This window comes from Hippopotamus amphibius, chromosome 9 (assembly GCF_030028045.1).
Source record: "Hippopotamus amphibius kiboko isolate mHipAmp2 chromosome 9, mHipAmp2.hap2, whole genome shotgun sequence".
Classification (NCBI taxonomy): Eukaryota; Metazoa; Chordata; class Mammalia; order Artiodactyla; family Hippopotamidae; genus Hippopotamus; species Hippopotamus amphibius.
The window spans coordinates 1,140,696-1,154,349 of NC_080194.1; the positions used below are offsets into that span (position 1 = coordinate 1,140,696).

General features: G+C 54.6%; 1 protein-coding gene across 50 annotated transcripts in view; it reads right to left on the reverse strand.

Annotated features, from left to right (window-relative positions):
- Positions 1-539: 539 nt before the first annotated feature.
- MADD (MAP kinase activating death domain) overlaps positions 540-13,654 on the reverse strand; it is a 37,886-nt gene continuing 24,771 nt past the window's right edge. For 4 of the 50 annotated variants that reach the window (XM_057695801.1, XM_057695792.1, XM_057695791.1 and 1 more), the window contains 7 exons: positions 12,087-12,194; positions 6,663-6,827; positions 6,348-6,420; positions 6,104-6,210; positions 4,030-4,099; positions 2,164-2,210; positions 546-1,810 (listed from right to left, as the gene is read on the reverse strand). In XM_057695801.1, the coding sequence (XP_057551784.1) occupies positions 1,706-1,810; positions 2,164-2,210; positions 4,030-4,099; positions 6,104-6,210; positions 6,348-6,420; positions 6,663-6,827; positions 12,087-12,194 (675 nt within the window). In that variant the 3' untranslated portion in view covers positions 546-1,705. Of the gene's footprint in view, positions 1,811-2,163; positions 2,211-4,029; positions 4,100-6,103; positions 6,211-6,347; positions 6,421-6,662; positions 6,828-12,086; positions 12,195-13,654 lie in introns of all 50 variants that reach the window. The other 46 variants (XM_057695830.1, XM_057695828.1, XM_057695821.1 and 43 more) reach the window with 27 other exon arrangements.

Sequence of the window (13,654 nt, forward strand, 5' to 3'; positions counted from 1 at the left end):
GGGCTCTCCCATCTTTGTCCTGGTGACCCATGGTCACAGCCTGCATGGGGGGGGGGCAGTGCTGATCTCAGTGTGGCTCTGTGCCCACACCGGAGTGAAGGTGTACCAGCTGCTCTGGGGTCCCAGTGGGCAAGAAACCTACCGCCCACCCACACCCATATCTCAGAGGGAGAGAGAGATCCTGTCTAGACAAGACACAGAACCAGGACAGTGTAGGGGCCAGGGCCCTACTCTGCTTTCCTTCCCCAACGGGGACGTTTGCTTCCGGGAGGAGGAAGCCAGCAGCTCTCAGAGGCGCCCTGATAGAGTGGAAAGGGTCCTTCCTGCCTAGGGAGTGGTTTCTCCCTGGCATAGAAAAAAATTCCATGAAGGCTGGTCCCAAGGTTGCTTCTCAGAGTTGTACTCAACGTGAGACACTCCCGGCCAACAGCCCAGAGCCCGGGGCTCTGGCCGAGTCACAACACCGCTCTGGGCCACACCTGTGAGGGGCACCAGGCGCTGAGACCCCAGGCCTCGGTGTTTCCTTTACTCCTAGATTCATCTCTGCTCAGGTGTCAAAGCCCGGGGTGGCTGCGCCCTCTAAAGGCCAGCTGATAGCACAGCAGCCCTCCTGGGGGGCCTGGGAAGCCCTCTCGCAGCACGGGGGCCTCCCTGGGAGCACAGGAGGCGTGGTGAGGGCCTCGCTGGGCCAGAGGGGTGGCAAGCAGGCCCGTCGGCACACCAGAGATCGCACGGGCCTGATCTTACCTCCCCGATTCCTTCAAGCCAAAGGTGCCTTTGTCAGCCTTCCTCAGGCCCCGGGTGAGGGCGTCATTTCACGCATGGCAGCCAGGAGCCCAAGGGGCGTTAAGGACATTTATTTCACATTCACACATCTGTACATTGTCTATAAATAACGTGGAGCTGGAATATTTACAGTCCTCTCTGGCCCACTCCCAGCCCCTCCCTGCCTCTGCAGACACAGACGTGGGTCCTGACCTTGGCTCCTCCCGACCCCACCTGGCCGTGGCAGCCTGCGCTCCCTGGGACTCTAACAGCCCCAGCCACTCTGCCCTCTCCTGCTGAGGGCCGGCGGACCACAGGGAAACTGCTGCTCAGCAAACAGCAGCCGGTCCGTGCAGCCCCACTGCAGCGCTGGAGGCCACGGGAGCAGCTGCCAGCCTGGGATCTGCCTAAGGAAGCAGGGAGGCTGCCATGTGCTCTGCTGCCCCTGGACTCTCCCTCCCTTTCCCCGCCCACCTCTTGTCTGGGGGGACAAGCCTCAAGCTTCCCTCAACTCCCCAGGGTGGGACTGCGGCAGGCACTCCGTGGTGCCGGGTCACAGAGGACGGAGAGCCCAAGTCCTGCCCTGGAAGGTTAGATCGCAACACAAGTGTCTCCGCGACACCTAACAGCGGGCCTGCGCCGGCCTGTACTCGGAGCTCTTAGAAGCCATTGGCCCAACAGACAGACAGACACACACACCCCACACACGTACTTTTCAGCCCTGAGGGGCCAGGAGGCTGGTCACCTGAGGGTGCAGAGGGAGAAGGTGGAAGAGACTAGCTCAGCCCTGTGAGACACACTGAGACGCACAGAACCAGGACCCACGTAAGCCTCGGTGCGGGGCTTGCAGAGACACGCGCGTCACCCGCGTGCGGTCACAGAAGCACCGCGCACTTGGGAACAGCGGGAGGCAGGGGGCGCCCCGGGCCAGGGCTCTCCATTAGCTGGAGAGGGGCCGGGGCGGGGTTCTGAGGTCTTCCTCGCTGCTACGAACCGCAGCCACGTACGAGAAGAGACACAACACAGAGTAGCAGATCTCGTGGGCCTGGGGGAGAGAGAGCCAGCCAGATCAGCGTCACGCAGACCCCTGCGTCCTCACACGTGGAGATCACAGGTGGGAAACTCCTGCCCCGAGTCTGGGCTCAGGCCTCCAGGCCACAGCGCCCCAAGCGAGGCCCCAGAGCTGGCCCTCGGGAGGGGATCCGTACGTGTGCCTCTACCAGGCTGAAGACTCGCTTCAGCGCCAGCGGAATCTCTGGCATCCAGACTAAATGCTCCTCTTGGCCACTCTCACATCGCCCCTCACCCTGTGCGCACAGAGGCCCACCCCGCTCCTGCCGGGATGCCCCCAGGGAGCCCTCCGCAGACTGGCCCGCCGGGGCTGGGCGGCGCACTCACCATCGGTGTCTTGTACTTGTGGCTCACCACTTCTTTAATTTCAGGAACTAAAACCGGACGGGCAAGAGACAAAACAGAGAGTTCAAAACTAAGAGCAACAGCGCCACGCTCCCCCAGGCGGCAGCGCCCGGCACGGGGCCCCTTCCCCTCGGGGCCCCGCAGCCCTGCCGGCCGCGAGGACGCTGGCCCAGACGCCTCAGCCCGACCTCTGAGGCCTGCGGCGGCTCCTGGCTCCACGGCCGTGGCGCCGCCCACTTTGAGAGCCTCAGCAGGGGGGCAGCCTCGTCTCACCAGCCTGGCCGCGGCTCTGCCCAGGGCCCCGAGGACCGCAGCGGGTGCCCCCGATTTTGGGTCGGAGAAGAGCGTGGTCCCTAGCCTGTGCCTCCCCTTGCTGAGACGCCCGAGCACTCCCCCCGTCACCAGCCCCACGCTCTGCTCAAGTTAAACACGCTCCCTGCACTCCCGGCCCCTACGCTGAGGGTCCTGAGGCTGGATGAAGAAGGGGCACGACACGAAACCCCAGACGTGGACGTTCCCTTCCCTGATGGCGGGAGGGGCCCAGGCCTGCCCGTGTGAGGGAGAGCGTCAGAGGGCTCTAGAGCAGACACACCGAGCAGAGGAGACCAGCGGGCACAGCACCCGGCGGTGGGGGGGGGGGGGGGGGTGGTGACAGGGAGCATCAGGCAGAATACACACGTCCACAGCTCGGAAGGAGTCCCCCCTGGCCCAGCCATGCAGGGGTTCTGCTCGGCCGGAGGAAGGAGGCAGGCCCCGGGCCTACGCCACCATCACGGCCCCGAGACTGGGAGCGGGGGCTGTGGCACCCCCGGGGGCCAAAGAAGGTAGCGTGAGAGTTGGCCACACCTTCTTCTGACCCTGGGAGGTAGAACTCAGGGCCCAGGGTTAACAGGGAGTAAAGTCATCAAAGGCAGAGCAATGGCCCAGGTCCTCCTCCTGAGCGGGAAGACTCCCCCAAACGTCTCTCTGGCAGAAGAGAGAAAGGAGCACATGGGAGAAAACCTGGAACCAGTGAGCCAGCACGAGGGTGGAGGAGGTCGGGAAGGAAGAGGGTGGGGACAGAAGGGAAGAGACAAGTTGGCGATGTGAGCAGCTGCGTGGGCAGAGGGAGCCTGCCCACCCGCCGCAGGGCCCGAGGCAGGGGCCTGGGGAGGGCAGCACGGCGAGGTCACGTTACCTGCTGGAGAACGGAGGTTTTCATAGCAGCGATGAGGGGCACCAAAGAATGAAGCACAAACACAGCAGGAACTCAAAGCCCCAGGGTGAGACCCCAGACACCACTCACTCAGCGCTCAGCTGGGGGGAGCCCGGCTCCCGGCTTCCAGCGACCACGGCCCTCTGCCCCTGAGGCCGCTGGGCGTGCCTGCCCCCCACAGTGAGGCTCCCTGCGCCGCCGCCCGCCCGCCCGCAGCACAGAGGCCGGACGGACCCTGGCCTGGCCCCAGGCTGGCTGCACGGAGCACCGGGCTGCTAGAGGGACCGAGGCGGGCGGCTGAACGCAGCAGAGCTGGGGCGTGGCTCGTCTGCTCTGCCCCAGGACTTTCTGACCACCAGCTGGCCAAGCAAGGGAAGGGGGGGCTGGTCCGCAGAGCTCCTCACTGCCAGCACTAAGCTCTAAGCCCGGCGTCTAGGCTGTGCTCTTCGGCCTGTGCCCTGGCAGCCACCGTCTAGCTTTCCTTCCTCCTCCCTTCTCTCATCTCAGGGCTCCCTCTTCCTCCCTATCACTCCTGCTCCTCCTGACCTCTCTGCAGAGGCTCTTCTTCTCTGTCTCTAGTCCCTCCTCTGGAGCTCCAAGGTTTGAGTGACTGCCATGTGAGTCCAGACCTAAGAGCAAAATAGTGTAATTACCAAATTCCTCCAGGACAAAGACGCCTCGAACTGTATTGCACTTTTTAATGTGATTCAGCTCTATGAAAACCTGCAAGAGAGGGAGGGAGGGTGGGGTAAGGCCCAGAGGCTCCCCCACGGCCCCACAAAGCCCACTCTCCCAGCTACAGCCCCACCCCGACACAGAAAACCTATTTCCCAAAGGGAGGATGGAAGAATCCACACACACACAACTCAAGAGCGCTAAGAAGCGAAGACAGCAGAAAGGGCGTGTACCTTCCGCTCCTGGCCGGAGGAGAAAGCATGGGAGAGAAAGGGAGGTGTTAGTCTCAACCATCAGAGCCAACCCAAAGGCCCCTCTGCTGGCCTGGGCTGCCTGCCCACACCCTCTGCCCAGGGCAGCACTTGCAGGACGCTGTGCCCCAGGGCCCCCCCGCAGCTGTCCACCCTTCCATGCGTCCTCCTCCGGCGCAGAGGGCTGGCACGGGCGCAAAGCTCCGCTCAGACTGTGCTTGGGGGGAGGTGTTGGCATTTTCCTTGAAACAGGATCCAGGCTCTCCCAAGAGTGTGGGGTGACATCACTGACAGCTACCACCTGTGAGCACTACTAGGAGTTCTACAGATACTGCTGTTTGTCCTCACATCTAGGTGGCACGGGATACAGTATCACCCTCAGGTTACAGATGAGGACAGTGAGGGTCAGCACGTGTGTCTGCCCACGGATGACGAAGCTGGGCTCCGAACCCAAGTGCGTCCTGACGCCAGAGACTGCGCTTTTCCCATCTGCTCCCCCCACCGCAGAACCCCACGGGGGCCAGAGCTTCCTCAGCTCCGGCTGACTGTCAGGTGGTAGAGGATGGGCCCCAAGGCCATCATCTCATCAGCCAGAGTCTGACCTCCTCTCTTCTGGGGCAAAGCCTTCCACTACAGACCAGCCTGTACATACTTTGTAACAGTCAGACGGTAGGTCCGTCCAAAAGGGGTACACCAAGGGGGAAGAGGACATCTGGGCGTCATTTAACGAGATCTCTTCTTCAGAAGGTGAGGAGTCAGGGGAGGCCATGGCTGTAAAGTGCAGTCAGAAGCCTGGTCCCCAAGAAGTGCTGGCACCTTCACGGTCCAGCAAAGTACTTGAGTAAACCCCTCTTTGGGCAGACCCGAAGGTCGTCAGTATACTATTTAATATATTAATGGGCCTGATTGTCAATACACTACTGCAAGTGCACTGCCAGGAGGCCTGGGCGGCTGTTTCCCATCGCACCAAGCGGCCCAGCTGCGTTCCTGAAAGAAGGAGAACTAAAACAGCAAGTGGGGAGGAGGCCCCGGAGTCCAGATGCTCGCGGCCCCTGAGTGTCCGCGGCCTGGCCAGAGGCCGTGGTGCTTCGCACGTCCGCGTCTGGCTCAGAGCCTCAAGGAGAGGACGCAGCGTATCAGGGGACGGGGAGGGAAGGCACTTGTGTGAAGAGTCAGGACTGGGCTGACGCGCTGGCCTCAGAAAGGGATTAGCTTAAGGAATGTCCACTGAGAGGAAAAGCACCGCTGTGCTAGAAAGAACAGTCAGCTCCCACGGCGAATCACGGTCCTGAAGTGCTCCCCGGGCAACGGAGGGCAGGGCACAGAGGGAGAAGGATCAGCAGGAAAAAAAGGCAAATAAACACACACTCCAGGTACAACAGACACAGGCTACACACACACACAGCTTCACGCGCACCAGAAACACGCGAGGGGATCGGCCGGTCTAGACTCTCAAAGCGAGACCACCAAGCGAAAGCACGCCCTGGGATAAGGGAAGGCGGACACGGTGCGAAGAAGGGCCGGGTGAGACGCTCCCACTCACACTGCGCTGAGTCTAATGCGCGGGGCCGCCGGGCCGCCCTCTCTCCCCTCCTCCAGCACAGGCTCCCTGCGGCGCCTTCCAGCGGCTGCCAGCTCACGGAGCCCTCCCCTCTGCTCTCTCCGGCCCCACGGCTGCGATTCTCTCACTAGCCCCGGAGGCCTCTCTCACGCTCGCTGGGGAAGCACAGGGACCTGGACACCGATCCTCACTGCAGACGGAACCGGGGCCGGGAAGCCTCGTGCTGCCACCGGCACCTACCTGGTTGTGCATGAACTTGAGATTGATCCCTTCCAGGGTGACCTGCAGCAAGCCACCCTCACCCGTCTTCATGTCCTGCACAGGGAACTCGCCACCCAGCTCTGGCCCTGTGGCGAGGGAGGAGGTGATCAGCTCACTGGGAGGTGGAGAGTGCCGCGGCCTGCCCTCCTGGTCAGGCCTCCGCCGCGCAGGACGGATGAAAAGCAACGGAAGGCACGCGCTCGGGGAGCCGTCCTCTCCTCACCGGGCTTGATGCTGTGCTGGCGGGCGGCGGCGCGCTCCATGCTGTCCTTCACGCAGTAGTACAGCTCCCGGCACTGCGGCACAGGAGAGATGCCCTGGCACACCAGCCCTCCAGGCTCCCCAGCCTCTGCTCCCGCGCGGCTGCCGCAAGCCTCGGCTGATGCCAGGACCTCGGACACAGCTCTATGCGTCCCGTGCCACAGCCGGAGGCAGGAGCGGGGCCCCAGCGTGGCTTCTGGAATGCTGACCTCCCTGTAGGAGCGCAGCACGTTCCTGCAACACCCGCCCCCCACGCGCACGCAGAGCTCACGGCTACCTTCTTGGTGTAGAATTTGTTGAGCTGGGTCTCAGAGCCGTTCCTGCGCCACAAGCACAGCACCTTGGTCTTGGGGCAGTAGGTCATGTTGATGAGCTTCTCGTACCACCAGCGCTCGTACACCGTCCCCATGCTGCTACGCAGCACCACGCAGTCGTCACACACCTGCAGGGGCATGCGGGCCGTCAGTGGCCCTGGTCTCGTCAGGCCCCCCCGCCCCGGGCCACACTGTATGCTGCCTCCCACGGTGAAGGATGGGAGCTGGTCCCAGCAGCAACCCCAAGGTCAGCTCTTCTGCCTCACGCTCAGTCTTCCTTAGGTGGAGACAAACACTGAACTGCTGGACACGTGGCGCACTAGGAGGCTCACAGACAGAGGGAGCCAATGGAAGGAGCTTGTGGGCAAGGAAGGAGGCTCCCTCTTCACCTCAGTCAGTCTTTATCACTTCCCTATTCATTTATTTATTTGTTTATTGTCTGTGTGGGGTCTTCGTTGCTGCACACGGGCTTTCTCTGGTTGCGGTGAGTGGGGGCTACTCTTTGTTACAGTGCACGGGCTTCCTCATTGCAGTGGCTTCTCTTGTTGCAGAGCGTGGGCTCTAGGCACGTGGGCTTCAACAGTTGCAGCACATGGGCTCAATAGTTGTAGCTCATGGCTGCAGGGCACAGGCTCAATAGCTGTGGTGCATGGGCTTCGTTGCTCTGTGGCATGTGGGATCTTCCTGGAGCAGGGCTCGAACCCGTGTCCCCTGCATTGGCAGGCGGAGTCTCCACCTCTGCGCCGCCAGGGACGCCCCAGTGTTTACTGCTTCTCACGTGCCCTGGACTTTGAGTACTCGGACGACGCCTCCTGCCCCCAACCTGACGTCAGGGACCATCGGGATCAGGGCAGACTCAACCGAGGAGGGAAGTGGAACCCAGGCATCTTCTAACCCTGGCTCGGCCCTAGCTCTGCATACATCTTTTCAAAAATCAATTACACCAATGACACGTGGACACTGCTTATTGCAAAAAAAAATCACAGGACCCCGGATGACAGCCGCCGAGAGGGCGAAGTCCTCCTTCACACCCTCGCACGGCTCGACACGCTCCCGCAGGCAAGGGGACCTGCTCCTGTGCCTTCCGTTCCGGTGGAGACATCACGGCACGGGCCTCGGATCCGACGGCCTGGCTACGGATTCCGGCTGCCCCCTGACCCAGCTCTGTTTCTCTGTGTCTGTGTTTCCTCAAGTGTAAAACGGGGACGGTAACGACTTCAGGGAGTTACTGTGAACATCACACAAGTTCACGTGCAGACAACTCTTAGGATAAAGCCAGGCACACAGAGCACAGCCTGGAGTTAGCTGCTATAACCACACAGCTGTGGTATGTGATATAAGAAACAGAATGCTCGCGACCACGCTGACGGTCCTCAGACCTTTCTCCATATACGAGACCTGTCTTCCTGGGCCCTGACCGCTCTCTACCTGGATGTCTCACTGGCAGCCCCTCGAACGCGTCCTGTCCAGACCTGAACTCCACGCCTCCTCCTGGGCAGCCCCTCCCTCTAGTTCCCTGTTTGAGTTAACGGCAGCCCCCCAGCTGCCCACGCCAGAAGGGAAGGGGCGATGCAGGACTCCTTCCTCTCCCTCTAACTGCACCACCGGGTCCCACCATTCCACCCTAGATAGCCCTGGGACACCCTTCCCCTCCCCGACTCCAGCCATCAGGTCCTGCTCTTCTTCAGGTCTAAGTTCAAAGGTCACTTCTGAGGGTGGCCTACAACTCCCAGACCCTTTGCCACGTATTCCCATAGTACCCGCCCGCTGAACATCTTCTCTCATAACGCTCATCATACTTCATGACACGCTGTGTAATCACCTGAACTCCCCGACGGCTTGTCAGCCCTGTGCGCCCTGGGTCACTGCTGTAACCCCAAACCCAGCAAACCCAGTGCACTGCCTGGCTATGATGCACACCCCATAAAAGTTAGGTGAGTGAATGAGGACTACTCCAGGTTACCAGTTCTAATCTACTACCTGAGGCCGCAGTGGGCTTCAAAAGCCTTAGGAAGAAAAGGGCCGAAGCAGCTGAGTAGGAATTAGAAACCTGGACTCTAGCTCCAGCTGAGCTCTATGGTTCTCTCCGTGTGGAAAGTGGAGAATACTACTCCACTTTCCATAACGCTTCAGGAACATCGTGTAAAGGAGAGGCACAGGTATTTAGAAGAACATGTGATTTCTAGACTAGAGAGACGATGGGAACAATGTGTCGTGCCTGGCCTCCTGCTGCTGCAGCTGTAAACTGGTAGAGTCTTTGGGATGGCAATCTGGCAAAATCTATCAAAACTGTAAATATATATCTAAGCTTGAGCCAGAAATTTCACACTAAGAATCTATCCTATAGAAATTCTCATGTGAGTGTGCAAAGATTTATGTTCAAGGATAACAGATGAAGCAGTGTTAAAAAAAAAAAAAGGCGGGAGGGCCCAGTTAGAGAAAGTGTGGCACATCCACGCAACCCCTAACGGCTAGGCATCCCTGGTGGCGCAGTGGTTAAGAATCCACCTGCCAATGCAGGGGACATGGGTTCAAGCCCTGGTCTGGGAAGATCCCACATGCCGCGGAGCAACCAACTAAGCCTGTGCGCCACAACTACTGAGCCTGTGCTCTAGAGCCCATGAGCCACAACTATTGATCCCATGTGCCACAACTACTGAAGCCCACACACCTAGAGCCTGTGCTCCGCAACAAGAGAAGCCACCTCAATGAGGAGCCCGCGCACCACAACGAAGAGTAGCCCCTGCTCCCTGCAACTACAGAAAGCCCGCACGCAGCAATGAAGACCCAATGCAGCCAAAAATAAAATAAATAATAAAACAAATCTTTAAAAAAATAAAATAAAAAAACAGATTTCTATAATATGTAGACATATTACAGATATGTCTGTGATACATTAAGTGAAAAAAGCCAAATTATATAACAGTATTTATAGTTTGATATCACTTATAAACACTGAAACAAAATTCCACGTAAGCTGTATTTATACAAATAAGCATTTTTTTAAATCTGAAAGGATTCACACCAAATTCTTTTAACAGTGGTTACCTCTGAGACATGGCACTGGAAGGAAATGAAGGAAAATTTTTACTTTTTACTTTATTTACTTCTATATGGTTTAAAGCTTTCACAGCATATACTCTTACTTTTGTAATTAAAATGAAAGGCAATAAAGATTATTTTTTAAAGTTTGCAAATTGCTGTCCAGCTGATCATGCAGCCAGTAAGCTGTGTTGAGAACAGCTAAATCCGACAGCATCGCAGCAGCCAGGTGCTGACGGAGTGGGTGAGGTGCCCTCGCTTTGTGGTACAAGGGGGAGCATCTATGAGGTGACGGGCCTGTCTCACACACCAGGGCCCTCTTAGGAGGCTCCCTGTACAGTGGTGAGAGGGAATCCTATACTCCAAGGAATCCTCTGGAGAAACTGACTGTGGTGCAGATGTCCTACGCAGCCCTCAGCTCTGATACGTACCTAGCCAAATTCTAACATCATGTACGTTTCTGCCTCAGAGCAGATACCCCACCCTACATTTGGTAAACTACCTCTTCAAAAAGCTGTGAATGTGAAAATCAAATTCAACTCAGCCAAAAGGCAACAGAATATTAGCTAATTTCACTGCTTTACAGAGAAGCAGTACTTGGTCCCTAAAATTACTTAGAAGCAGATCCATTTGAGAATTAAAAACACAGAAATGAAGAAAACATGGCCGATTTCCTTTCCAATACTGAATTAAGAAAGGGTTTTTCTAACTATGACTCAAAATCCAGAATTCACAAAAGAAATGACTGATTAATTCAACTACAAAAAAGTAAAAAAATTCTGCATGGCAAAAAATACTATAAGCTAGAGTCTTCCCTGGTGGTCCAGTGGTTAAGACTGCACTCCCAATGCAGGGGGCCTGGGTGCACTCCCTGGTCAGGGAACTAGGTTGCCACAACTAAAGATCCTGCATGCTGCAACTAAGATCAGGAACAGCCAAATAAATAAATATTACAAAAATATATCATAGGGGCTTCCCTGGTGGTGCAGTGGTTAAGAATCCACCTGCCAATGCAGGGGACACGGGTTCAAGCCCTGGTCTGGAAAGATCGTATGTGCCACAAAGCAACTAAGCCCGTGCGCCACAACTACTGAAGTCTGTGCGCCTAGAGCCTGTGCTCCACAACAAGAGAAGCCACCGCAATGAGGAGTCCGCACACCACAACGAAGAGTAGCCCCCGCTCACTGCAATTAGAGAAAGCCTATGCACAGCAACGAAGACCCAGTGCAGCCAATAAATTAATGTATTTAAAAAATACACACACACACACACGTGTATATCATACGCTAAATCAGAAAACTAACGAGGAACTCTGTGGGTGGGTCAGGCTGCCCACATGTGAACCCACTGCTCGCTAGGGGGAGCCGACCACATGAGACGACGGGACGTGTACCGCAGCACCCATTCCTGCCAAAATAGTGAATCCGAAACTGAGCAAACCTCTAGATTGAATTACTAGCTTGTACAAATACAAGTGATACAGAAACGTGTTAAACAAAACTAAGAAGACGCAACTGGCAAAAAATCTAAAATGTGAGATGCTCCATGAGGCACATCTCTTCAAAATAAACGGCAGCGTGGGAGAGAAACTGTTATGTTAAGCGATACTGTAGAGTCATAGCAACCAAAATCATAGACACATTTTCCCTGTGAACCAGCAATTCCACTTCTGGAAATTCTTAGATAAGCCTGCGCACATATGAGATGCTGCAGAGACAGCGTCACCCAGAGGCGCACGCGCAGCACCAGTGAAACTAAAGGAGCCCGGGCACATGCACACTGACCACCTATATAACTGCGGTGCGGCCACCAGTGGGGCCCTGCATGGCTGTGAGAAGGATGAGAAAGCTCTTTTTGTGCTGATACTTCTAGAAGGTCTCCAGGATAAGTTGAATGAAAAAGAAAAAACAGGTGCAGATCAGCAGATAAGATGTGCCACCTTTATGTAAAAGAGTAGAAAACCAAGAATTTATGTTCGTATGTTATTGTGTTTGCATAGAAAACCACTGGAAGATACCAAGTGGTTATACATGAAAGTGGTTACCTACGAGAGGAAGGGGTGAGGTGGATGGAAAACTGAGTGGAGGGAGGTGAGAATGAGAGGAAGACTTGCCAGTGTATACTGTTTTATGTTGTTCTGACTTACGGACAATGTGACCATATCATCTATTCAATCTATACATAAAAGAAATGATAGGGAATCATCTATTATGTTAATTTAATTGCTGAAGAGACTGACAATTTAACGATAAATGGATCATGAAGATGAAGGAGGTAAGTGGCGAAAAACATTCTGGTGTCAGTGCTAGGAGTTCCTTGTGACTCTAGTGTGAACCAGCACCTACCTCCATGAAAAAGATATCTCCATTTGTGTCTGTCCCCGCGTGCACCACAAATGTCTGCTTCTTCATGTGCCGGCTGCCACTGGACCGGATAGAGAGATCTCGTCCATTCTGAGGAAAGAGACATCCTTTAGAGATATCCGCGCATCCCTCTCGCAGAGTACTCTGGGCCAAGAGTCCCCCCATCTAGCCATTTAATTCATATTGGCTTCCTAGAGCAGTGCTGTCTGCTGGCCACTGGCCACCATGCATGCATTCTCAAACTTCTTGCTCTCAGGACTCCTATACATTTTTAATTTTACTGATGACCCCCAAGAGCTTATGTTTTTATGATTTATATTTATAGATATTTACCATACTAGAAATTAAAACTGAAAAAATTTTTAATTTTTACTAATTCGTTTAAAAGGAATTACTACTCCATTAATAATACATCCATTACATGGTGACATAAATAACATATACTTTTTACATAACTATATCTCCCGGAACAATAATGTGAATGGTGGCACTATTTTACATTGTTGCAAATCTCTTTAATGTTTGGCTTAATAAAAAATAGCCGTATTCTCATATCTGATTCTACATTCAATCTGTGTGACATGTTGCTTTGCTTGAAGTATATCAAAGAAAACCTGACCTCACAGCTATGTATCTGGAAAAGGGAGGAGTATTTTACTAGGCTTTCCAGATAAATATGTATATTCTTCTTTGATGCTATGTCAGAACCTCGAGAAGTTTCTTTTTCAAGATTTTTATTTTTTATGTTTTCAGATCTTCACTGGAGTATAATTGCTTTACACTGTTGTGTTAGTTTCTGCTGTACATCAAAGTGAATCAGCTGTATTTATACATGTATCCCCAGATCCCCTCCTGCTTGAGCCTCCCTCCCATCCTCCCTATCCCACCCCTCTAGGGCATCACAAAGCAGGGAGCTGATCTCCCCGTGCTCTGCAGCAGCTTCCCACGAGCCGTCCATTTTACATTTGGTCGTGTATACATGTCAGTGCTACCCTCTCACTACATCCCAGCTTCCCCTGCCGCTTCTGTGTCTTCAGGTTTGTTCTCTACATCTGTGTCTTTATTCCTGCTCTGTCACTGGGTTCATCAGTACCGTTTTTTTAGATTCCATATATGGAGTTAACATACGGTATCTGTTTTTCTCCTTCTGGCTTACTTCGCTCTGTATGACAGACTCTAGGTCCATCCACCTCACTACAAATAACTCAGTTTCATTCCTTTTTATGGCTGAGTGAACCTCGAGAAGTTTCTTAACGTTAGTTGCAATGTGGAATCTGAAAACACATCAGTGAACACTGTACTTCACTACATTAAAATCCACTTGTCTGCTTTACACTGGGAGTGGGTCTTTCACCCATAGCAGAATTTGTAAGAATTTGTAACATTACACACCAGTCATCTGGGAAATACTGGCTCACTGAGTTGTGCAGTGCTTCCAAATGCTGACACATTTCATTATACAATATAAAAAAACCACATTCATTAATATCAGCAATATCATTAGAAGAGTCTTTAAATACTGGGAAGCTTCAAGCACAAAAATCTGCCGA